At 40.9% G+C, this 27,552-nt stretch overlaps 1 protein-coding gene across 2 annotated transcripts in view; it reads right to left on the bottom strand.

Moving 5' to 3' along the window:
- LOC122808650 (protein mono-ADP-ribosyltransferase TIPARP-like) overlaps window positions 1-27,552 on the bottom strand; it is a 519,303-nt gene that overhangs the window by 338,973 nt on the left and 152,778 nt on the right. For both annotated transcript variants that reach the window (XM_044079621.1, XM_044079622.1), the window contains exon 3: window positions 19,605-19,776. In XM_044079621.1, coding sequence (XP_043935556.1) covers window positions 19,605-19,776 — 172 coding nt within the window. The remainder of the gene's footprint in view (window positions 1-19,604; window positions 19,777-27,552) is intronic.

Here is a 27,552-nt window from a genome sequence, read left to right as displayed (position 1 = left end):
AGACAACCAATGCACTCGGGGAGGAAGAGGAAACAATGAATCAACAGCCCGGAGGGAGTGTCGTTTCACCAAATGAGGCACATTCCGTCTATTCTGCACCGATGGAGGTGCCATCATCTTCGGCAACCAATAATAAGGCAACAACTGCCTCCACAACTACAGCCGTGGTAAGAAGGAGGATTAATATGGAAGGAATGCAACAACAGGTTTTTCCTGTTCTACCCCTACCGTTCCGAGCAGGGGGAAGAAAATCTGTGGAACAGGACATCTACAGGGGCCAGAAATGGAAAGAAGTACCAGGTCAGTTACAAACTCACACTTTGAAGAAAATGTTGGGGTATGGGCAGGAGAGTTAATATGGAATATTTCCAAATATGAACTGTCTGCAGCTGAGACGTCTTTATTAAACAGAGGTTTAAATTTTATACCTTGGACTAAAATGGACATCAGTGAATTTCTGTTATGCCTATGTATGTTTACTAGAAATGTAACCTTGAAACAACAATTTGGAAATGGCAATGAGGCAAGGGATGTTCAGTTTAAGAAAAACAGTCTGTATGTACCAGTATTGCCGCATAATATAGAAACCTTCTTAAAAGCTTGTAAAAATGCCATTTATAGCACAGGAAACAATAGTTTTTTAGAAGAAGGAAAGTATAATTTGACAAAGAGTGAGCACAAAGCATTGTGTGACTTGCAGACTAATGACAGCATAGTTATAAGACACGCTGACAAAGGGGGACCAGTGGTGACACTGAATGCTGACTTTTATAATACAGCTATGCAAGAAATGTTACTGGATCCAAAATGTACATGTTGAAGTACCAACAACAATTGTGTTTGAAATGAGTGAACAGATTGCTAGTACCTTATATGAATGCATGTGTATGGAACTATTAAGTAAAGATCTTTTTAATTATTTTACTGTTGAAAATCCACTCATACCTCAAATCCATGGTCTCCCCAAGATACTGTAATTGAATTCAATACAAATTTTCTAAATATCCTAAATCGCCTTGCACCTCCTAGAAGGAAGAGACTAAAAGCAGCTAATGCAATTTGGCTATCCAAAAAGAGTAAAATACTAATGCAGGACAGAAAAAGCTTGGAAAGGAACGCAAAAATATAAAACACCTCAGTAACCTGAAAACTTTAGAATGCTAAAAAGCAAACAAATGAACATAGAAAACTATACTATAACAACTTACAGAATAATACTAAATACAACCCTAAAAATTTTTGGACAACCATTAAACAAATCTTACATTCTGGCCAAAAATTCAGTTCAGACTTTCAGAGTCCTCTCCCAATAACTCACCACTCAAAACTGCACTACAGTTCAACTTTTATTTTATACATAGTATAGAATCTCTAACCAAGGATCCGAACCCTGCCCAACAGCCACCTATCACTCCATCCTATATGATACTACTCTTAAACATAAACTGTGCTCTTGTTCAGCTGATTACCTTCCAAGCGAGTAACTGAAAATAGCAGCCAAGAGCACTGCCTATCCTGTCTTAAGTCTGTCTTATAAACAGGTCGATCCAGGAATGCCATTCTCCCTCTCACTGGAAAAGTCACACATCATCCCGCTAAACCAAAGCAGAAATTCAACTGACACTAACAACTTTGGGCCTAAAGTAATCTCATCGCCCCTCACAAAAACACTTGAAAAATCTAATCAAAACTAGCTTATCTCCTTCAGGACGAACCATCTCCTACTGAGCATGGCTTCCATCCTTCCCATAGTACTAGTACTGCCCTTCTAACCTATACCATCCTTCCCATAGTACTAGTACTGCCCTTCTAACCTATACCATCCTTCTCATAGTACTAGTACTGCCCTTCTAACCTATACCATCCTTCTCATAGTACTAGTACTGCCCTTCTAACCTATACCATCCTTCTCATAGTACTAGTACTGCCCTTCTAACCTATACCATCCTTCCCATAGTACTAGTACTGCCCTTCTAACCTATACCATCCTTCCCACAGTACTAGTACTGCCCTTCTAACCTATACCATCCTTCCCACAGTACTAGTACTGCCCTTCTAACCTATACCATCCTTCTCATAGTACTAGTACTGCCCTTCTAACCTATACCATCCTTCTCATAGTACTAGTACTGCCCTTCTAACCTATACCATCCTTCCCATAGTACTAGTACTGCCCTTCTAACCTATACCATCCTTCCCATAGTACTAGTACTGCCCTTCTAACCTATACCATCCTTCCCACAGTACTAGTACTGCCCTTCTAACCTATACCATCCTTCCCACAGTACTAGTACTGCCCTTCTAACCTATACCATCCTTCTCATAGTACTAGTACTGCCCTTCTAACCTATACCATCCTTCTCATAGTACTAGTACTGCCCTTCTAACCTATACCATCCTTCCCATAGTACTAGTACTGCCCTTCTAACCTATACCATCCTTCCCATAGTACTAGTACTGCCCTTCTAACCTATACCATCCTTCCCATAGTACTAGTACTGCCCTTCTAACCTATACCATCCTTCTCATAGTACTAGTACTGCCCTTCTAACCTATACCATCCTTCTCATAGTACTAGTACTGCCCTTCTAACCTATACCATCCTGCCCATAGTACTAGTACTGCCCTTCTAACCTATACCATCCTTCCCATAGTACTAGTACTGCCCTTCTAACCTATACCATCCTTCCCATAGTACTAGTACTGCCCTTCTAACCTATACCATCCTTCTCATAGTACTAGTACTGCCCTTCTAACCTATACCATCCTTCCCATAGTACTAGTACTGCCCTTCTAACCTATACCATCCTTCCCATAGTACTAGTACTGCCCTTCTAACCTATACCATCCTTCTCATAGTACTAGTACTGCCCTTCTAACCTATACCATCCTTCTCATAGTACTAGTACTGCCCTTCTAACCTATACCATCCTGCCCATAGTACTAGTACTGCCCTTCTAACCTATACCATCCTTCCCATAGTACTAGTACTGCCCTTCTAACCTATACCATCCTTCCCATAGTACTAGTACTGCCCTTCTAACCTATACCATCCTTCCCATAGTACTAGTACTGCCCTTCTAACCTATACCATCCTTCCCATAGTACTAGTACTGCCCTTCTAACCTATACCATCCTGCCCATAGTACTAGTACTGCCCTTCTAACCTATACCATCCTTCCCATAGTACTAGTACTGCCCTTCTAACCTATACCATCCTTCCCATAGTACTAGTACTGCCCTTCTAACCTATACCATCCTTCCCATAGTACTAGTACTGCCCTTCTAACCTATACCATCCTTCCCATAGTACTAGTACTGCCCTTCTAACCTATACCATCCTTCTCATAGTACTAGTACTGCCCTTCTAACCTATACCATCCTTCCCATAGTACTAGTACTGCCCTTCTAACCTATACCATCCTTCTCATAGTACTAGTACTGCCCTTCTAACCTATACCATCCTTCTCATAGTACTAGTACTGCCCTTCTAACCTATACCATCCTTCTCATAGTACTAGTACTGCCCTTCTAACCTATACCATCCTTCTCATAGTACTAGTACTGCCCTTCTAACCTATACCATCCTTCTCATAGTACTAGTACTGCCCTTCTAACCTATACCATCCTTCTCATAGTACTAGTACTGCCCTTCTAACCTATACCATCCTTCTCATAGTACTAGTACTGCCCTTCTAACCTATACCATCCTTCTCATAGTACTAGTACTGCCCTTCTAACCTATACCATCCTTCTCATAGTACTAGTACTGCCCTTCTAACCTATACCATCCTTCTCATAGTACTAGTACTGCCCTTCTAACCTATACCATCCTTCTCATAGTACTAGTACTGCCCTTCTAACCTATACCATCCTTCTCATAGTACTAGTACTGCCCTTCTAACCTATACCATCCTTCCCATAGTACTAGTACTGCCCTTCTAACCTATACCATCCTTCTCATAGTACTAGTACTGCCCTTCTAACCTATACCATCCTTCCCATAGTACTAGTACTGCCCTTCTAACCTATACCATCCTTCTCATAGTACTAGTACTGCCCTTCTAACCTATACCATCCTTCTCATAGTACTAGTACTGCCCTTCTAACCTATACCATCCTTCTCATAGTACTAGTACTGCCCTTCTAACCTATACCATCCTTCTCATAGTACTAGTACTGCCCTTCTAACCTATACCATCCTTCTCATAGTACTAGTACTGCCCTTCTAACCTATACCATCCTTCCCATAGTACTAGTACTGCCCTTCTAACCTATACCATCCTTCCCATAGTACTAGTACTGCCCTTCTAACCTATACAGAAACTGTCACTAAAGCTAGAGATAATGACAAACTAGTCTCTTACTTATTTCTAGACTTGTCTAAAGCCTTCAACACAGTTTGTCGTGGCAAACTTCTATTTCAAGTGTCCTCACTAGGCCTCTCTCAGCCCACACTTCTGTGGTTCAAAAGCTACCTGTCCGATCACACTCCATCCTCTCTCCTATTCTTGGTACCTCCTCTAACATTTTCACCAGCATCCTCTATACATCCATACAACATGCTACCATAACACAATACACAGAAGATTCCACTCTCATCTGCGTATCTGACAACATTGTACACGTCCAAAAAAAATTATTCAGGAAGCTTTAACAGCCACTAAAACATGGCTTTGTAACTCAACTCATGCTCAACCCAACAAAGTCCAAACTACTACCTTTTCCCCCAAATCCCTCTCCCATGAAAAAATAAAATCCTCTCTCTTGATAATACAACCATTAAAGTTGCTTCTCACAGCAGAGTATTAGGGGCGATGATGGATGATGAGCTTACATTTGACCTGCATATATAAAATCGCATAAGAAAAACTACTGATGCTTTACAGATACAAAAACTCTCTCACAGACACAACTAAAACTACAATTGCCACTACTTATTGCCTCCGCACTGTTCTTCATGGCACTCCCATCCTTATTCACCTCCAGGCTTCACAAAAATTAAAACTTGAACAATGTTATAACAAAGTTGCTAAACTTTCAGCAAATACCCCTTTCAGATCCCACCACTGTACAGCACCAAAAGGTCTAAACAGTTTGAACTGCCACATCAACTAACATATACAGAGCTTCTTACCACTTATAACATTATCCAACCATCTGCCTGTCCAGCATTACAAACCATTCTACAAAACTATGTTCCCAGTCGGTCACTGCAATCCAGTGACCAAAAACTCTTGTTTGTCTATAAACCTATCAAATCTGCTGGGCATCATCTGTACTTGTGCAAGGCTGCCACGTCCTGGAACTCCTTATCTGTATCCATCACGTCAGTACTTTCCCTCCAATCTTTCAAAGCCACTCTGAAAGACTGCTAGCCAAAATCTGGCTTTGTTCTTGCTCAAAATCAGAATAAACTATATCCCTAAAATCAGAATAAACTATATCCCTAAATATGAACAAGTACCCTTTCATTCCTTATACCTCGTTCCTCTCCCTTCTTCACTTCTATCAAATTTGTCTTACCTGACTTTCTCTCTAAATATACCATAAGTCTGTTTTCCCTCACTTTGTATTGCAACTCCTGTTTGCATTACATTAATTTACCTTTCATTTCTCTACAAACTGTCTACAATTTTTATGACTATGAAATAATTGTCATACAAGTTGTATCGATTCTTAACCAATGTTTTTATATTATCATTAATTTGTTACAATTATTTAAACTGTAGATATTCTTGTTTTATTTTTCAAGATTGTAAAATTATTGTTCTTAAAATGTTTTGTAGTAATTTGGAGCTTTTCTCCCGGGTTCTCTGCTGAAAATAGGGTTCCAACCAGTCAGACTTTTCCGGTAATCAGATTTCAGTAAATAAATAAATAAATGCACTGGGTTCAAGAACACAACTACAACAAGGTAGGTGGGAGGGAAAAACAATTATATCATTAGCTCTGAACTGTCGGGCCTAGAATTGCCATAATGCACAGACAGATCCTGAACTAGCCTGACATACAATCAGTATGCAAGAATGAAACCTTGTGAACCAACCATGAAGATATATGCTACGAAAAAAGGAAAGCTCATATATTAACACCCTGGCGAAAAGCAAACGCACACAGAAAGGGGATGCAGGGAGGGTGCAGCTAATACAGCAGTGATCTATTTGAGTATATACTGTTAACGTTTACTTGAGCAACTGTATTATGCATATCTGTTCACTGCTGCAGTAGCCTAAACTATATGAGAAGAATACCAAAGCACAGAGAGATACGGAGGAGGCTGAGCTATCAGCATCCAGGAGCCAGTGAAGAATAGCCCTAACAAAGACTACTCTGGACCTACAGAAGGGATCTAGTTAGTAGTGCTTGAGAAAGATGTATATGTATGACCAAACTGGTGACTCCAGACTATTTATGGAGTCCACCCTTTTCCAGAATGTCACAGAAACAACCAGTGCCCTGGCAGAGTAGGTCCTGATTTTGCCTGGACGTGTCTTTTTTCAATGAGAATACCAAGCAGCAACGGCACGAACAACTATTCAAAAATGGTCTGTTGTGACTGTGTGCGTCCCTTCGTCTTATATTCTGAAGTGAACAACTATTCAAAAACGGTCTGTTGTGACCGTGTGCGTCCCTTCGTCTTATATTCTGAAGTGAACAACTATTCAAAAACGGTCTGTTGTGACTGTGTGCGTCCCTTCGTCTTATATTCTGAAGTGAACAACTATTCAAAAACGGTCTGTTGTGACCATGTGCGTCCCTTCGTCTTATATTCTGAAGTGAACAACTATTCAAAAACGGTCTGTTGTGACTTTGTGCATCCCTTCGTCTATATTCTGAAGTGAACAACTATTCAAAAACGGTCTGTTTTGACTGTGTGCATCCCTTCGTCTTATATTCTGAAGTGAACAACTATTCAAAAATGGTCTGTTGTGACCGTCTGCGTCCCTTCGTCTTATATTCTGAAGTGAACAACTATTCAAAAAGTCTGTTGTGACCATGTGCATCCCTTCGTCTTATATTCTGAAGTGAACAACTATTCAAAAACGGTCTGTTTTGACCGTGTGCGTCCCTTCGTCTTATATTCTGAAGTGAACTATTCAGAAACGGTCTGTTGTGACCGTGTGCGTCCTTTCGTCTTATATTCTTAAGATAACATCACTGCTCATCACTTAAGCAGCTCAAGTGGCTTGAACTCCCTCAACTTCTTCTCTTTAATCAACTTACCTTCACCCACAAAATACTCGATCAGAAAAAAAACCCGCACTCAAAGATATCATTCATCCATATTCCTCAAGACCCTTTCGCTCCAGCAACAAACTACTTCTACACACCACCAAAGCTAACGATTCAGCAGGTCAATAACTTTTTTTTCAACTACATCTCCAAACACTGGAATAATCTACCTAACTCACTAGTAACTAACTCCTCAACACTTCAATTTAAAAAACTTCTAAAATGCACTTTACTAACACCTGGCTGTGCACCTGCAACTCCCCTGGATAACCTATTGCCCCTTTTCACTCCATCATCATTACTCTTACTCTACTAGCATGACCTACCACTAATGGTAGTTTCACTTATAGGTTCATAGGCGTTTACTAGGCTAACTACCACAAGGGCCTTTTTATTAAGCCTAGCCATGCACCCCGAATCTCTGAAAAGTTATAACACCCTTTAAGTGTAAGCATGGGCCTGGGAAATGAACCATTTACAGGTTACCTGTCTGCATTAGAGGCATAGGTGCCAAACCACGGATGAATTTCCAGTTTCCCATCCAATTGTCCAAGTTGCACTTGAATTGGTTTAGGAAGGAACTCTGATTCACATGGATGAGGAGCCTGTTCCATAGAAGGGGTAGTCTCTGGGATACATACCCATCTCTCCAGTAGGTCCTAGTTATATCACAGGTAAGGTTTAAGTGTTTAGAATGGGTAATTCTGCTACTGTTTATTTTGTGGATATGCAGAAGGTCCATCAGAGTGGGGTCTGACAATGCCCTGTATGCCAGGCATAGATCTCCCCTCAACAGCTCGTAGGAGACAGAATACAGGGATAGGGCCATGAGGCGGTCTGCACAGGACATATTACTCTTTTAGTGAGGAACCTCTGTGGATGTTGCAGTTGTTGGATATGCCTGGTTAGGTACATACCAAAGAGGGCATTCTACTCAATGATAGGTCTGATGAATGCCGAATACAGTGGAACAATGACTTCCTTGGACTTAGATGCCATACCTTTGTTTATAAGTTGCTCAACACAGAATGATTGCCTCACCACTGTAGACATGTGATGATCAAAGACAAGAATACTATCTATGCGTGTCCCTAAGTCCCTGACTACTGGGTCAACTCTAAGGAGTGTGTTGTCAATATGACAGTTACCAGGGATGGAGGACTACCCAAAGGATACTATGATGCATTTCTTGGTATTTAGATTTAGTCCATGGCTTTGACACCAGTTATTTGTCTGTGTCAGCCCCTTCTGGAGAACATTTGTGTCCGTGTGAGATTCAATGACAGCCCCTAATTTGCAATCATCGACAAATTTAGTCAATCCGAGACCAGTGACATTGGCCTTGACTTCTGAGAAATACCAAAATGGAGTGGTCCAAGGAATGATCCATGAGGGTCTCCACTTGTGACTGGCCTCTATCTAGAGGTGAATTCCCCAATTCTAACTTCCTGGGTCCTGTCTGTGAGCCAGTTGGCTATCCATCACGTGACATACAGATTTGTATCTAACCTTTTGTGTTTGTCAACAATGCCCGAGTGGGGTATTGTGTCAAATGCCTTGGCCAGGACAAGGTAGGCAGTGTGAACGACTTTGCCCATATCCATTGCTTTGGTAACCTTCTCAAAGAAGTCCACCAGGTTGAGTAGCCATGATCTGCCCTTGACAAAACCAAACTGGGTTGGGTTCAGTGTCTGGAGGTTTACTATATCTTTTGATCGTCTCCATGATAATTCTTTCCATGGCTTTACATATAGGACTAGTGACACTTGTGGGTCTGTAGTTTCCAGCATCTGTAGATGGCCCACCTTTGTGCAGAGGGATGACTGTTGCCTTTCTCCATTCATGAGACACGAAGCCTGTTTGGAGGCTACAGTTAAATAGTAATTCCAGAGACCTTGATAGGTCATGTTTCATTCTATTTAGAAGGCATCCTGGGATGTTGTCTGGGCCCATTGATGCAGTGTTTTTGGTCTTAGACAGAGCATTAAGGACCTGTTCCCTAGTGATAGTAGGGGGAGTTATATCTGATGATATTTCCTGAGGGAAGGTTGAGGAGGAGAGAGGAGTAGAGTTGGAGCTGAATTTATCAGCCAGGGGGTTTGCTATATCTTCTGGCTCAGTACAGTTGGCTCCATTTACAATGAGCTCTGCACACAATTGTGGATTGCCTTTGAGGTTGCGGATATAGCTAAAGAATGCTTTGTCGTTGTCCTTGGGCTGGGAGGCCAAATTTACCTCTCATCTGTACAGCTGTACATAATCATTTTGTTATATCCACTAAATGTAAACAATGATATTTTATGTAAATTACTGTTGCTCTACACATTGTGTCTGAAACCACTATCTTGTATGTATTTGCTTCTCTGTTGTATGTATTTGTTACTCTTAAAGCTTTTCTCCCTGGGCCTCCACTGAAAAAAAGACCTGTGCCCAGTCGGACTTTCCGGGTTAGCAAATGTAAAATAAAATAAATAATAAACAGTTGTTCAAAACTCCTAAGGTAATTATCCTGACAGTGTGGTATCCGAGTTACCTGAGGATATCCTCTCCAACTGTAAAACCACTTTAAGTATAAATGAAGGATTTGTTCTCAAAATGACCCTATTCCATGTGAAAGATGAGAGCAGGTTGACCCATCGTAACTGGTTTATCTAACGAGGAGTAACTGTTTTCCAAAGCGAGAACTTCAAATCAGCCCACAAATCAGCCCACATACAGGTTCAAAAGGAAACAGTGAAGCTTTTCAGTAAAAACTCAAGATACCAAGGAGGAGACACCTGCCTTCCAGGTGAACCGATATGTAAAATCCCGTTCAAAACCTGTATCCTGAGGCAGAGAAGAAAAGGCATCTAAGGGTAGGTAAGCAGAGATGCTAGAAAGGTAAATCCTGACAGAAGAATAAGGAAGTCCAAAGATAACAACACATACAAATACGGAAGAACAAAAGGATCCCAGGCCTTAAAAAAATGCTGGTTCTCATCTTGTCTTTTACACTTATCCATACATGACTTTCTAGTATCAGGTTTCTTTGCCTCCTGTAATACCTATCGCATATCCGCAAAGAAAATGGTGCCTAAAGAGTTCCAAGATTCTGTCACCCAAGCAGGCAACTGAACAATATGCACCCTAATAGGGCTGAACCTTAACATGGTCCATCGGGATCAGTGTCATGGACATGGTTAACCAAGTCAATACTTAATAGATAAATAAGTACATACATATATACATAAATAAATACATACAAACATGCATACATAAATACATAAGTAAATATATAACTAACTAAATAAATAAATACAGACCTGATAAGGGAGAAGTAGTGCAGGACAACTTCCTTGGACCTGGAGGATAAGCCACGAGTCATTAGTTGGGCTAGGTAGTGAAACATTGTGGTGGTAGGTAAGCACAGTGTCCATGAACTTGTCTGGACCCAGTTTAGTTTTGAGAGTGTCATTTAGGAGGTAGTTGCAGGGGTGTTCTTGTTTCCCCAAGGAGTACAGTACTTAATGTGTGTTCAGCTTTATTCTAGGGTTCCAACATTATAAATGTGTACGGGTAAGGCCCTCTGAGAAGACGCAGATAACATCTGGAGTGTGGATAATCATCCCAAGTTTGTAGTCATCAGCAAACTCATCCAGCCAGAAACTTCTGATGTCTGCTTTGACATCAGGAAAAGTGTATGCTGAATAGTTGTTGTGTCTTTCGGCTTTTCCCGGTTAGGGGTCGCCACAGCGGAACTCCGGTCCACTAATGATTGGCAGTAGATTTTTACGTGTTGGCTTGCCAGGCCTAACGCACAACCTTCAATGAAGGAATGCCCATTCACGCATGTTTCCACACAGAAGACGATCTGAGAATTGAACGGGCAACGTCTAACTGTGAGGCGACAACGCTACCGCAGCACCAATATGCTGAATAGTAATGGTCACAAAACAGAGCCCATAGGTGATACCACTTTTTTTTTGAGGAAAGTGTACCACCGACACTGACTAAGGGGACTATGTCTGTTAACCAGTTTGCCATCCAGTGAATGAAATAAGGATTTTTATTTAGTTGGGTCAATTTAACCCAGCCACTGGGGATGCACAAGCCAGTGCATTTCTTCATGCTGATCCCAAGCCTGGATAAATGGGGAGGGTTACTTCAGAAAGGGCATCCAGTGTAAAGCTTTCGCCAAATGACATATGCGGACACCAATACAGATTTCCATGCCAGATTGGTAGAGACCCAGGTTAACAATGACTACCACCAGTACCGTTAGCCAACAGGGTGTTGGTGGAAATTGGGCTACTGTTGGCTGAAGGAGAAGAGGAAAAGGTATGCCCGAAGGCAGGGAGAGGTGGAAGGTTAGGAGTGTGGTAGTGAGGGTAGAAACTTTGAATGTTGACAGTAAGACTGGCAAAGGAAGAGAGCTGGCCGATATGATGACGAGAAGGAAGGGTGACATATCGTGTGTGCAAGAGACCAGATGGAAGTGGAGTAAAGCCAGGTGTATCGAACATAGGTTCATAGTGTTCTACCATGGTGTGGATGTGAGGAGAAATGGGGTAGGGTTCATCCTGAAGGAACAGTACACCAAGAGTGTTTTGGAGGTGAAAAGAGTGTCAGACAGAGTAATGTTTATGAAGCTGGAAACTGATGGTGTGATAATGAAAATTGTTAGTGCATATGCTCCCGAAGTTGGGTGTGTGATGGTTGAGAAAGAAAAATTTTGGAATGAGTTGGATGAAGTGGTGGTGTGTACTAAAGGGTGAGAGAGTGGTGATTGGAGCGGATTTCAATGGGCATGTTGGTGAGGGGAAAGGATGAGGGGAACAGAAAGGATGAGGAAGTGATGGGCAGGTATGGTGCTAAATTAAGGAATGCAGAAGGTGATCAAGAAGAGGAGGACAGTGAGGGCAATGCCAAACATCAAATGGTGGAAGTTGAAAAAGGATGATTGTGAGGTGGAGTTCAGGGAAGAGTTAGGACAGGCACTGGGTGGCGGTGAAGAGTTACAGAACAGCTGGGTAACTACAGCAGAGCTGGTAAGGGAGACAGAAAGATGCTTGGTGTCACATCTGGATGGAGGAAGGACGACAAGGAGACCTGGTGGTGGAATGAGGAAGTACAGGAGAGTATACAGAGAAAGAGGTGGGCAAAGAAGAAGTGGGATTGTCAGAGAGATGAAGAAAGTAGACATGAGTATATGAAGATGAGGCATATGGCAAAGAGAGGGGTGGCGAAGGCTAAGTATGAGGAGTTGTATGAAAGTTTGGACACTAAGGAGGGAGAAAAGGACCTGTACCAATTGGCTAGACAGAGGGACCGAGCTGGGAAAGATGTGCAGCAGGTAAAGGTGATAAAGGATAATGAGAGAAACGTACTCACAAGCGAGAGTGTGTGTTGAGCAGATGGAAAGCATACTTTGAGGGGCTAATGAATGAAGAGAATGAGAGAGAGAGAAGGTTGGATGATGTGGGAATAGTGAATCAGCAAGTGCACCAGATTAGCAAGGAGGACGTAAGGACAGCTATGAAGAGGATGAAGAATGGAAAGGCTGTTGGCCATATGACATACTTGTGGAAACATGGAGGTGTTTAGGAGAGATGGCAGTGACAGATTGTTTAACTAAATCTTGGAAAGTGAGAGGGTGCCTGAGGAGTGGAAAAGAAGTGTACTGGTACCGATTTTTAAGAATAAGTGTGATGTGCAGAAATGTAGTAACTACATAGGGATAACACTGATCAGTCATAGCATGAAATTATGGGAAAGAGTAGTGGAAGATAGGTTAAGAATGGAGGTGATGATTAGTGAGCAGCAGTACAGTTTCATGCAAGGAGAAACACTACAGATGTGATGTTTCCTCTGAAAGTGTTGATGGAGATTGCATTGTATCTTTGTGGACTTACAGAAAGCATATGAAAGAGTGCCTAGAGAGGGGTTGTGGTACTGTATGAGGAAGTTGGGACTGGCAGAGAAGTATGTAAGAGTGGTACACATGTACAAGGGTAGTGTGACAGTGGTGAGGTCTGCAGTAGGAGTGATGAATCCATTCAAGGTGGAGGTGGGACTACATTATGGATCAGCTCTAAACCCTTTCTTATTTGCAATGGTGATGGACAGGTTGACAGATGAGATCAGACAGGAGTCCCCGTGGACGATGATGTTTGCAGACGACATTGTGAGCTGTAGTGAGAGTAGGGAACAGGTTGAGGAGACCTTGGAGAAGTGGAGATATGCTCTAGAGAGGACAGGAATGAAGGTCAGCAGGATTAAGACAGACTATATGTATGCAAATGAGAGGGAGAATAGAAGAATGGTGAGGATGCAGGGGGTAATGTTGGAGCAGATGGATGAGTGTAAATACTTGGGATCAACAGTTCAGAGTAACGGTCAGTGTGGAAGAGAGGTGAAGAGAGTACAGGCACGGTGGAGTGGGTGGAGAAGAGTGCCTGGAGCGATTTGTGACAAACCAGTACCAGTAAGAGTGAAAGGGAAGCTCTACAAGAGGGTAAGACCAGCTATGTTATACGGCCTTGAGACAGTGACACTGCCAAAAAGGCAGGGTTCAGAGCTGGAGATGACAGAGTTAAAGATGTTAAGATTTGCAATGGGTGTGATGATGTCTGACAGCATTTTGGACATGTGCTGAGGAGGGATGTTGGGTATATTGGGAAAAGGATGCTAAGTATGAAGCTGCCAGGTAAGAGGAAAAGAGGAAGGCCTAAGATAAGGTTTATGTATGTGGTGAGAGAGGACATATAGGTGGTTGATGTGACAGAGCAAGATGCAGAGGACATGAAGAAATGGAAACAGATGATCTGCTGTGGCGACCCCTAATGGGAACTGCCAAAAGAAGATGATGATTTAGCCGGGTCAGTTTATAACTAATGGCATCTTGCAGGACACTGGTGGAAGGCTTTGCTATTTTGGCAGTGTATACCAATTTGCTCTCAACCAATGCAAACCTTCAGGTTAAACAGACAGGATTTGTCCTTCACAAAGCCAGAATGGATAGGCTTAGGGATTGTAAGCTACTAATATCCTCATTTATGAATTCTATGATACTTTACAAATAAGTCTGGTAAAGCTAATTAGTCTATAGTACCCAGGGTCAATGGTTAGGTCACTCTCAAAGACTGGAACCACAACATCTGTTCTCCAAGCTGTAGATTTATTTATTTTCCTTTTTTTTCTGAAGTAATCGCTGAGGGGAGGTGATGAATGGTTGTTCTATTGGGGGAACATGAAGGGGAAAGACAGGAAGTGTTTTCTAAATGTGTGTTCGCTTAGGGTTACCACCTCTCCCACTTTGAGAGGGACAGTCCCTCTTTGGGCAGTTGTGTCCTGACAAAAAATATTAAAAAGGGCAAATGTCCTTAGATTGTAGGACATAATTATGTCCCATATTTTATGTAATAGTTGCATAAAATAGTTATTTCTGTATCTAAAATACCTAAATGTTACAAGAAACATAATAAGCAACTAAACTACTACAAGAATAAGCTTTTATTTAGGAAAAAAAGTTAAGTTCAATCCTTTGTACTGACCGTGGGTATGTGTCAGCCTGTAAAATCTGATGTGTCCCAAAAATGTCCCACTTTGACCATTTGAAAAGGTGGCAACCCTATGTTCGCTAGTATATTTGTGATATCATCAATGGTCAGGGTATGTGATAGCAATTTGATACAATTCGGCTCAGTGCTGGGTACTGTTTCTTAGGTCCTTGATACTGTTTTAAAGGCTTCATAGTTATCTTTGTACATAGTGGCAATATTTAGTTCACATTTATCTTTGCAGGTCTTCATCTCTGGGCTTTGTTCTTTACTTACTCCCTTGAGGTCACTTTTGGAGCAAGGGCATTTGAGTTGATATTTTAAGGCTAGGATTATTTTTTCTCTTGTTCAGGTGTTCGTATATGGCTAACTGCCCTTGTGGAACATTTTAAGCCCAGCCAATCACCCCATCTAAGAATCAAACTCTGCACTGTGTGCCTGTAAAGAAAACAACTCAACTAATATGCCAACCCCCAACCCTGTTGTAGAGTTTCTTTACAAAGTGGTTCCACCAAAAAGGTTTACTTCTGATCTTGGTACTGTATTTGTGACAAATGGGAAAGAATTGTCAATGTAGGAGTTTAGATGAGAATAAAACTGACATAAGTGGACATTTTAGCTATGGGGCCCTCAGGGTGTGGAGAATATTTAAATATCCTTAGACTGGAAGCTAATGTGAGGAAGTTAGCCTTGAAGAAGTCTGTGAATTCTGTGGTATATGAGGGCATCTTATGCTGGGATCAGAATTGAGAATATTATGACATGGTGGTCAGATTTGACCAAAGATAGAGCAGTTACAGATATGGTGCACAATGATGCCTAATTTAAAAGAACCAAATTTAGTAGGTTTCAGTTGCTAAAAAAAAGGTGGGGTCACTATCTGGTTGAGTGAGACGGTGTTGATAATGTCCAAGAACCATTGTGCATATCTGTTGTGGTGTACATTAGTCAATTTATTAATGGATAGTTAAAGTCACCCAAAATGGTGGTGGTGGTTGTGGGGTGTTCTCTGGATGAAAGCAACATGCCATCTTAATTTGCTCAGTTTGACCTTAATAGCTAGTGTGCATTTGTGTGTGATATAATTTGGATTATTTGTTCTGTATTTTACTATGCTAGAGGGTAACCAGACTGAAATAGAGGCCTTCCTGTTATGTGAATGAAAACAACTTACCCTCTTCATTTGCTGATTTTTAACATCTGGATTAAGGACTAATGCACTTTTAGGAGTTGGAATTCTTACTCTAACATGCTGGCAGACGACCTGATAAGAGATGGCTAGCATAGTATAGTTGAAAGCAACTTGCTCTCTTCTTTTCCTCTTTTAAGTTCTGACATTAAGGGCTCGACTGTGCATTTATAGAATGTAAACAGGAATATTTACTCTGGCCATTCTTTGTGTGAATTAAAGTTGTAATTATCTCTGATTTCCCAGAATGTAATTGTCTTTGCTAATATTTTTGGTCTGCAACTTTGTTTGCCTATCTTGCGTACAGTTTTTTGTGACTGCTGTGTGCTCATATGAAATGAGTTGTAATACTTACCTTCTGGGCACTGTTTGTACTAAACCAAGCTGAACGTACTGCTGATTTTCCAGAACATCCTGGACTTTGCCACATTTTTTGGTTTGTACCTCATATAATTCAAGATTTTTCATCTGTCAAATCACTGAGGACTGAATTCATTAAATGGGTGTTTGAGGCAGGTTTGGCTGTGGATGAAAGGATTTTACCCTTGCCATCTGCACACCTTATACTCTGTGTTTACAGGATTCGAGAGTATTTGTATGGATTATAATTTGGATATTGTCTGTGTGAAACCAAGCTGAAACAGCTGCTGAATTTGTAGAACTTGCCTAACTTTGCATTATTTTGACCTGTTCCTCATTAAATTTGTCATTTTCTTCTGGCTAATCATGAGGACTGCAATCATTAAAGTAATGAGAAACACTTGGGTTTCAGACTTTATAGCTCAGAAAATACATGCCAATGTAAAAACTGTTACTATAGCAACTTTCGGAGCAATTAAGAGCAATATTTAAATTTGTCTCTGACTTTGGGCCTTTGTCCCTCATTATTAATTGACTCTGTCAATGACTCTTGTATTAAGAAGCTGAGAGTTATTTTTTATCACAGTCTGATGAGATGCACACAAAAAGTTCTATAATTTCAGTGTTGGAATGTAGGCTATTTGTAAGTAAAAAATGAACCTTAGTTTCTTGTCTTTTGCTCAGTTAACTTTCTGGCTTCACAGGGCTAATGTGCATTTGTGTGAAATAAGTTGAAATACTTGTAAACTGGCTACTGTTTATGTGAAAAAGTTTGCTTCGTGTAAAATGTGTTACCTGCTGGCAAATCACTGACGACTACAGTCATTAAATAATGACAAAAAATGCTAAGGAAAAACTTTAAATACTATAAAAGGTTGCTACAATAACAGCAATATTTAAAGTCTTTCCCTGATTCTGCTCTAAAAAGTTGAGAGGTATCATTTGTTGCCATAGTCATAAAAAACAGAAAGCAACCAAGCCTTGCAACCGTTTACACCTGGTCAGTACTCAACCTTGGCTGTACCTCCTTTTTCAAAGATGGGTTGTACAAGGTGGAGGCTATAGCTGCTGGGTGGTTGTGAGAGTTGTCTTTGGATTAAAGGAAGCAACATTTTTGTCACTTGACCAGTTCAAAAGGCTTTCAGAACTAGTATGCATTTAAATGAAAAACGTCAGACTACTTAGGCTGTGTGTTTACATGACACAGAACTGGACTACACTGCATGGCCATAATTTCTGTTATACCACCCCCCCCCCCAAAAAAAAAAAGCCCCGAGATGTATACAGTCAGCAATGGGGATTATGGCTGGTGAGTCTGAAGGCATTCTGAGGATAAGAATGGCTTACCTTGTTGCCATGACCAAGGTAACAGTCAATGGTCTGGCTTTGCAGGACGAGTGTGTATTTATGTAAAGCAGAAGAGACTACTTTACTGTGGCTATTTTTTTATCACAGACATTTGAGGTATAAACAGTTTAATGGCTTTAACAGATGGGTATCTGCATTTGGTGGATTATACAGTTTGAGTGGACCAAATCTCCCTGATTTAAGACAACTATTGCCAGTACAGATGGGTATCCGCATCTGGTGGATTATAACAGTTTGACTGGACTAAATCTCCCTTATTTAAGAAAACTATGGCCAGTACAGATGGGTATCTGCATCTGGTGGATTATAACAGTTTAAGTGGACCAAATCTTCCTGTTTTAATGTGACTATGGCCTGTACAGATGGGTATTGGCATTTGGTGGATTGTAACAGTTCAGTGGACCAAATCTCCTTGACTTAAGACAACTATGGTCAGTACAGATGGGTATCGGCATCTGGTGGATTATAACAGTTTGACTGGACCAAATCTCCCTAATTTAAAAAAAATTATGGCTAGTAGTATTACTGAAAATGTACCTATTGTGCCAGAATTAAAACTGTAAGCAGCAAACCTGTAAGGGCATAACATCACATAATTACATTACCCATACAGCTAAGAAAGGGCAGTAATGGAGTGTCGTACTTCCCCAAGTTTTTTAGTGCCTTTTTTGGCATTATTGAGTACGTTTACATCACAAATTACATATTTCTTTATAAAACAATAACTGCTACCAATGAAGTTTTGTGCAGACTGACACCTGGCAGCAGCTGCAGGTTGGCTTGTAGTAATGCCTTTGGGCTTATTTATTATTATCATTATAATTTTTTTTTAATTTGCATTTTATGACATTTGTTGGGTCATTTATTGCATTATTTATTTGCAAACATCTATTTTTTATTAATATCTTTTTACAATTTCTAAAATACAAGTCTGCTTCTCTTGGTTCGTAGAGGCCATGTCCATTTAATATATATGTATATAAAGAAATCAGCAAATAAGTTAATTGTTGGAACAATTTGATTTTACAAAAAATGTTGACTAGTTTATTATTATTTGGTCAGCGTATATAAAAGGAAGGGCTTTTGTTTTGACTGGTTTAGCTTTGATGAAGTCGGTGTTACAGAAGTAAACTCTGGAGCGTTAAACACGTTGTTTTACGATTTGCAATTGGATATCAAAGACATTGAAATTTAAAATTTCTTGATTTGGGCTTATTTATTTACATTTTAATCTGCTTACTGGGAAAGTCTGTCTGGGAACTGAAATGTCCATTTTCAGTGGTGGCACAGAGTGAAAAATTCCAAAATAAGGATAGAAATAACATTTTGACAATTCAACAGGAAAACAGTTAAGAAACATTTACAAAGTATGTCAAAGCAAACAGTCAACAAACATTATTTGCAAAGCATATCAGATTAAGGAAATATAGCTACCAATCATACTGCTTTACATGTTGAAAAAGAAATACATTTACTTGACTAGGTTTAACCATATACCATCCAGTGAACTCTTACCTATCATCATGCTCGGTTCATTTACAACCACATTTGGGGTGCCAGGCAGAGGTCTGATACAAGAGTGATTAATGCGGTGAAGTGTACACACTAACCAGTGATGTGTTACCTATATACAAAAATTAAGACTGCTGGAACTTGAAGAATCCTCTTTACTCTGATAGCAGCAGTACTGCATTTAGTGTATATAAGTAGCAGCATGTGAGGTGGTCTGTACTTTACTTGTGTAACAGAGAATGGCACTATCTGAATTAGAATTTGCAGTTTAAGCTCTGTTTTGAGTGTTGATCACTTAAGTGTCAAACCTGTGTCATGGGTCCCAAACAGTGAAACAGTTTCTTCACAGTGTGAAACAGTTTTCCACAGAGTGAATGTTTCTTGATCTTCTAATGACTCACCTCATCATACGGCTTCCATTCTCCCATCTCTTCCCAGAACAAAAGCCATGTGGTAGGAAAGTAAGGGTTAATTTCATCATCCGTGGTGTTAGAGAGGCGCCGAACCTTGTCATATTGAAATAGATTGTCAGTCAGCCACAGGGTCTGAAGGTTCAGTGAAGTCACCCTGTCACTACAAAATAAGAGATGAACAATAAACAGTCACAAAAATGAAAGACCAATTCACATAAAAAGGAAAGACTAACATAAGCCCACTGGTTAGGGGCACATCATCACTGCACACTGAGGCTTAAATAAGCGACTTCTTCATTATCCCTGCAAGTGGCACTAACTGATGGGATTATCTGTGATACTGTCTGCTGTACTAAACATCTGCAGTAATGTCTGATGTGACTGTAGGTGGTGCCATCTTTATACTTAGTACTTTAGGTACCATCTGTGTTCCTACCTCTGGTACAATCTGACAAGATTACCAGTAGCACTATTTGTAGTACTGTTGTAATGAATATCTGAGGGACTATCCATGGCACTACCTGAGGTACGCTCTGCCACAAGTAGTACTACTGGTAATCATGTCAATGTCATAGTGAATATCTGCAGTACTATCTATGATGCTACCTGTTGTATAATCTGACATGATTATCAGTAGTACTGTTTGTGGTAACGTTATAGTGAATATCTGTAGTACATTCTGTAATCCTACCTGTGGTACAATCTGACATGATTACCAGTAGCACTATTTATAGTACTATTCTACTGAATATCTGCAGGACTATCTGTGGCACTACCTGTGGTACAATCTGACATGATTACCAGTAGTAGTATTTGTAGTACTGTTGGACTAAATATCTGCAGGACTATCTGTGGCACTACCTGATGTACAATCTACCACAAGTACTACCACTGGTAATCATGTCAATGTTATAGTGAATATCTGCAGTAATATCTGTGAAACTACCTGTGGTATAATCTGACATAATTATCAGTAGTACTGTTGTACTGAATATCTGAGAGACTATCTGTGACACTACCTGTGGTACAATCTACCACAAGTAGTACTACTGGTAATCATGTCAATAGTATAGCGAATATCTGCAGTACTATCTGTGACACTACCTGTGTTACAATCTGAAATGATTATCAGTAGTACTATTTGTGGTACGGTTTTACTGGATATCTGCAGAATTATCTGTGGCACTACCTGTGATATAATCTGACATGATTATCAGTAGTACTATTTGTGGTAATGTTATAGTGAATATCTGTAGTACATTCTGTAATACTACCTGTGGGTATAATCTGACATGATTACCAGTAGTACTATTGTATTGAATATCTGTGGGACTATCTGTGGCACTACCTGTGGTAAAATCTGACATGATTACCAGCAGTACTATTTGTAGTACTGCGGTACTGAAAATCTGCTGGATTATCTGTGGCACTACCTGTGGTACAATCTACCACAAGTAGTACTACTGGTAATCATGCCAATGTTATAGCGAATATCTGCCGTACTATCTGAGGCACTACCTGCAGTATAATCTGACATGATTGCTAGTAGTATTATTTGTAGTACTGTTGTACTGAATATCTGCAGTACTATCTGTGGCACTACCTGTGGTATAATCTGACAGGATTACCAGTAGTACTATTTGTAGTACTGTTGTACTGAATATCCACAGTACTCTCTGTGGCACTACCTGTGGTATAATCTGACATGATTACCAGTTGTACTATTTGTGGTAATGTTATAGTGAATATCTGTAGTACATTCAGTAATACTACCTGTGGTATAATCTGACATGATTATCAGTTGTACTGTTTGTACTACAGATATTCACTATATCATTACCACAATCTGTAATACTACATGTGGTATAATCTGACATGATTACCAGAAGTACTATTTGTAGTGTTGTTGTACTGAATATCTGCAGAATTATCTGTGGCACTACCTGTGATATAACCTGACAAGATTATCAGTAGTATTGTTTGTGGTAATGTTACAGTGAATATCTGTAGTACATTCTGTAATACTACCTGTGGTATAATCTGACATGATTACCAGTGGTATTATTTGTAGTACTGTTGTATTGAATATCTGCAGGACTATTTGTGGCACTACCTGTGGTACAATCTAACATGATTATCAGTAGTACTATTTGGGGTAATGTTATAGTGAATATATGCAGTACTATCTGTGATACTTCCTGTGGTATAATCTGACATGATTATCAGTAGTACTGTTTGTGGTAATGATATAGTGAATATCTGTAGTACATTCCGTAATACTACCTGTGGTATAATCTGACATGATTCCCAGAAGTACTATTTGTAGTACTGTTGTACTGAGTATCTGCGGCACTACCTGTGGTACAATCTACAACAAGTAGTACTACTGGTAATCATGTCAATGTTATACTGAATATCTGCAGTACTATCTGTGATACTATCCATGTTACAATCTGACATGATTATCAGTAGTACTATTTCTAGTACTGTTGTACTGAATATTTGCGGGACTATCTGTGGCACTGCCTGTGGTACAACCTACCACAAGTAGTACTACTGGTAATCTTGTCAATGTTATAGTGAATATCTGCAGTACTATCTGTGATACTACCTGTGTTACAATCCAACATGATTATCAATAGTACTATTTGTGGTACTGTTGTACTGAATATCTGCAGAATTATCTGTGGCACTACCTGTGATATAACCTGACATGATTATCAGTAGCACTTTTTGTGGTAATGTTACAGTGAATATCTGTAGTACATTCTGTAATACTATCTGTGGTATAATCTGACAAGATTACCAGTAGTACTATTTATTTATAGTACTGTTGTACTGAATATATGCGGGACTATCTGTGGCACTACCTGTGGTACAATCTGACATGATTACCAGTAGTACTATTTGTGGTAATGTTACAATAAATATCTGTAGTACATTCTGTATTACTACCTGTGGTACAATCTGACATGATTACCAGTAGTATTATGTGTAGTACTGTTTTACTGAATACCTGTAGTACTACTGGTAATCATGTCAATGTTATAGTGAATATCTGCAGTACATTATGTAATACTACCTGTGGTACAATCTGTCATGATTAGCAGTAGTATTATTTGTAGTACTGTTGTACTGAATATCTGCAGGACTACCTGTGGTACAATCTACCACAAGTAGTACTACTGGTAATCATGTCAATGTTACAATGAATATCTGTGGGACTATCTGTGATACTACCTGTGGTACAATCTGACATGATTATCAGTAGTACTATTTGTGGTAATGTTATAGTGAATATCTGTAGTACATTCTGTAATACTACCTGTGGTATAATCTGACATGATTACCAGTAGTACTATTTGTAGTATTGTTGTACGGTTCCCTATTAGAACCGCGAAGGTCCACTTACGCAAATATGGAAACTTCGAAATGTATTCAGTGAACTGCGAAAACACCGATAGTCCTGAAGCGCAAAATACGAAATGTTGAATAGTCATAGTTGGCCCTTCTTTGGTATAGCTCCTTAAGGTAAGTGTGCGATTGTTACGGATCTTAGGGTTAGGGTGCGGGTTAAGGTAAGTGCATACATGGTAGCATATGCAAGCTTTTCTTTAGGGTTAGAAGTACGGTTTTGTTTAGTGTATATATGTAAGTGTGCGATTGTTACGGATCTTAGGGTTAGGGTGCGGGTTAAGGTAAGTGCATACATGGTAGCATATGCAAGCTTTTCTTTAGGGTTAGAAGTACGGTTTTGTTTAGTGTATATATGTATGTAGTTTATTTATTTTGTTTGGGTAGGTAGTATGTAGTGGGCGGTGGGGATGGCAAACTATGACAATTCAAGATTTTGAATTTTGCTGTTTAGGATGTTCAGTGTTTTCATGGTTCGCTCAATATGTGTCACTGTGTTCGTATTCGCTGAAAAGGACTTCTGTGCTTATAATATAGACTCCTGATGTACTGAATATCTGCAGGACTATCTGTGGCACTACCTGTGGTACAATCTACCACAAGTAGTACTACTGGTAATCATGTCAATGTTATAGTGAATATCTGCAGTACTATTTGTGATACTACCTGTGATATAATCTGACATGATTATCAGTAGCACTATCTGTGGTACTTGTCATAGGGGCATACTAGGCTATCTGCCCTAGGGCATTTACAAGCCTAGCCAGATTGTGTTTGGCTTTCACCACCCCTTGGAATGAGTTTACTGTGCCCTTTTTAAGGTTAGTTTACTGTGCCTCTGTATAGCAGTGACACAGAAGTGACCCCCGGGGTGAACCTACGATCTCCCATCCACTTGTCAAGATTCCTCTTGAAGAGAGTCAGTGAGGGGCTCTGCCTAACATGGACTGGGATTTTATTCCAGAGTGAAGGGAGCCTCTGGGTTATGAATCTGTCCCTCCAGCATGTCCTATTTATTTCTGTGCTGAGGTTCAATTCTCTCGATCGCGTAGCTCTAAGGGATTTGGATTTTCTGAGGTGGAGCATGTCCATTAATTCCGGGTTGGACATGGCTTTGTACGTCAGGCATAGATCGCCTATGAGTAGGCGGTATGCAACTGAGTAGAGCTGGAGTTTCTTTAGCCGAGCAGCATATGACATTTGTTTGAGTCCCTTGATCCTCTTTGTGAGGTACTTTTGGGGTCTTTCGAGTTGCTGCAGGTGTCGGGTAAGGTACATCCCAAATGGGGCATTGTACTCAATTATGGGCCTGATGAGGGAAGAGTACAGGGGGCACAATGACCTCCCTTGATCTAGATGTGAATCCTTTCATGAGAAGATGGGCTATATAGAAGGTCTTTCTAACTACTTTGGCAATGTGATTGTCAAAGGAGAGATTACTGTCAACTTGGGTCCCTAGGTCCCTAATTACTTCTTCCGTACTTAATGGATTACCATCTATGTGGTAATTTGTGGGCACTTTATTTTTCCCAAAGGGTATGACTATACATTTTTTGGCGTTTAGTTTAAGGCCATGGCTCTGGCAGCAGTTACCCGTTTCTATGAGTCCCTTTTGGAGGATGCTTGTGTCAGCTGGAGAGTCAATTATGGCGCCCAGTTTGCAGTCATCTGCAAACTTGGTCAGCCACAGTCCTCCCAGGTTAGCCTGTACCTCAGAAAAATATATACCGAATAAGAGAGGTCCCAGGACTGAGCCCTGTGGGACGCCACTTGTGACTGGTTTAGAGTCTGACATGGCTCCAGCAATTTTGACCATGTGGGTTCTGTCCTTGAGCCAGTTTGCAACCCATCTTATGACATAGGGGTTTATATTTAAGCTGGAGAGCTTGTCTATGATGCCCGAGTGGGTTATTGTGTCAAAGGCTTTTGCGCGGTCCAGTTAGGCTGTGTGAACTACCTTACCCTCATCAATGGCCTTGGTGACTGTTTCAAAGAAGTCGACCAAGTTCAAGAAGCAGGATCTGCCCTTAAAGCCGAATTGGGTAGGATCCAGTGTCTGTAGGTCCCCAATGTCTTTGTTAATGACAGAGTTCCATAATGATCCTCTCCATAGCTTTGCAGACCAGGCTAGTCAGGCTTATGGGGCGGTAGTTTCCAGGGTCCGTAGAAGCACCTCCTTTGTGGAGTGGGACCACTGTTGCTGTACACCATTCTTTGGCTACATATCCTGTAGTAAGGCTGAGACTGAACAGCAGCCTTATGTGTGGGTTCAGCTCTTCTTGGAGTTCATGTAGCACGCAGCCCAGAACACCGTCTGGTCCCATTGATGCTGTGTTTTTTGCTTTGGAGAGGGCGGCTCTCACCTGGGCATCTGAGATGTCAGGGAGGCAACATTCTGTTGGGATAGATATTTGTCCTTTTGGAGGGGAGGGGGGGGAGAAGTTTGCACTGAACCTGTCTGCCAGGATGCTGGCAATGTCTGTGGGTTCAGTGTATTTTCTGTCATTATGGACAAACTCTGAGCATATCTGGGAGTTGCCACCCAGGTTTCTAACATAACTAAAGAAGGCCTTATGAGTATCTTTAGTGTCTTGTGCAATTTTACTCTCAAATCTGGCCTTGGATGATTTTATAAGGGAACATAGTTTTTTGCTAGTACTGATCAGAGATGCCTTCCCTTTTAGGGATTTTGCTCTATCATGTAGTAGCTTCCTCCTTCTGTTGTATAGCTTATTTATGGCTGGGGTCCAACAGACAGGAAGCCTGCCTTTGGGGAGATAGGTCTTGGTTTTATTTGGGATTGCATGATCCATGCATTCCTGGAGGTGTCCATAGAATGCGTTTATAAAGGATTCGGCAGATTGGGCTGTAGTTTCCACTGGCCTGGGGGCCTTGAAGGATTCCACTTCAGATTTAAGAAGTGTGAAGTCAGCTTTTGAGAAGTTCTTCACTGTGGTCTTCTGTGCTGGGGGTGGGGGCGGGATGTGAATTTCCAGTGAGATTAATTTATGGTCTGATCTTACCAAAGAGGGGTATACTTCTGGTATGGAACATTGTGTCCCCATGTTTGTGATGATCAGGTCTAGTATGTTTTCCCCTCTTGTGAGAGTGGTGACTAGTTGTTCCACAGCATTTGAGTTTATGAATTCTAGGAACCTTTGGGCTAGGGTGTTGGGGTTTGAGTAATGCTCCCAGTCTATGTTTGGATAGTTGAAGTCCCCCAATATGATGGTGTTTGGAGAGACCTTCATATTCTCCAGTGTCTTCAGGAAAGCAGAGTGGGATTCCTGAGTTTGAGAGGGTGGTCTGTAGCATACTACAAACTGGAAGGCAGTTTTGTCTGCTGTTAGTTGCACATGGATGTTCTCCGATGCTTCGTGCAATGCCACTAACCTGGAGGTGTGAGTATCCTTGATGAATATGGATACTCCCCCTCCTTTTGTGGTTCGGTCCAAGTTTTAGGGCCGAAAAGCATGATATGAGGTATAACCTGGTAGTGCTGGGGTGCTCTCGGGAGCCTTAAACCAGGTTTCCGTCACTGCACAGACATCGATGTTCTCCATACTGAGGAGGGCTTCGAGAGCGTGCATCTTGAGGTTTAGACTTCTGGCGTTGAGCAGCATTAACCTTAGTTTCTTTCTACTTGTGTTGTCTAAGGAGGTGGGTTTAGCTTTTGAGCCTTGCCTAAAAAAGGCACTATGGGGGTGGCAAGAGCCTTTGCCAATATCCGAAAGCCCAGGGGTGACAGATGCAAGCAGTCTCTTGCGAAGCAGCGTGGCTTGTCGAGCATGTCACCCCAAGCAGACAGACACTGGATCCCCTTTGAATGACACCAATACGCAAGACAATTGTTGAAATTGATCATTTTGTCTTTATACTGTGGCATCATTCTTGGTGAGGGTAAGATGCTGCTCAAGGTCAGGGTCATACCAGCCTGGGCTACATAATCAGAGAGCTCCTCTATGTCTCTTTTCATGCAGTCCAGGGAGGTACGTCTCAGGTCATTCACACCAGCATGGACAATGACGGAGTCATATTTGTACCTGCTTTGGAGTAACCTGAGTGCTTGTGTTATGTGGCAGATTCTATCACCCGAAAGGCAGCTCACTGTGACCTTTTCCTTGTTCAGCCTGGTGAGCGGGACATCAGTGTGTCTTGTACTGAATATCTGCAGTACTATCTGTGGCACTACCTGTGGTATAATCTGACATGATGATCAGTAGCACTATCTGTGGTACTGTTGTACTCAATATCTGCAGTACTATCTGTGGCACTACCTGTGGTATAATCTGACACAATTATCAGTAGTACTATCTATGGTACTGTTGTACTGAATATATGCAGTACTATCTGTGGCACCTCCTGTGGTACAATCTGACATGATTATCAGTAGCACTATCTGTGGTACTGTTGTACTGAATATCTGCAGTACTCTCTGTGGCACTACCTGTGGTATAGTCTGTAATAACTGAAAGGACTAATGTTACTCCTTTTTCATTCCTGGACTGATATAACCACCTAA

The sequence above is a fragment of the Protopterus annectens genome, chromosome 8.part0 (assembly GCF_019279795.1).
Source record: "Protopterus annectens isolate FY-2018-M chromosome 8.part0, PAN1.0, whole genome shotgun sequence".
Lineage (NCBI taxonomy): Eukaryota > Metazoa > Chordata > Ceratodontiformes > Protopteridae > Protopterus > Protopterus annectens.
The sequence above is the reverse complement of the archived record's forward strand: the minus strand, read 5'-3'. Positions and strand labels throughout refer to the sequence as shown.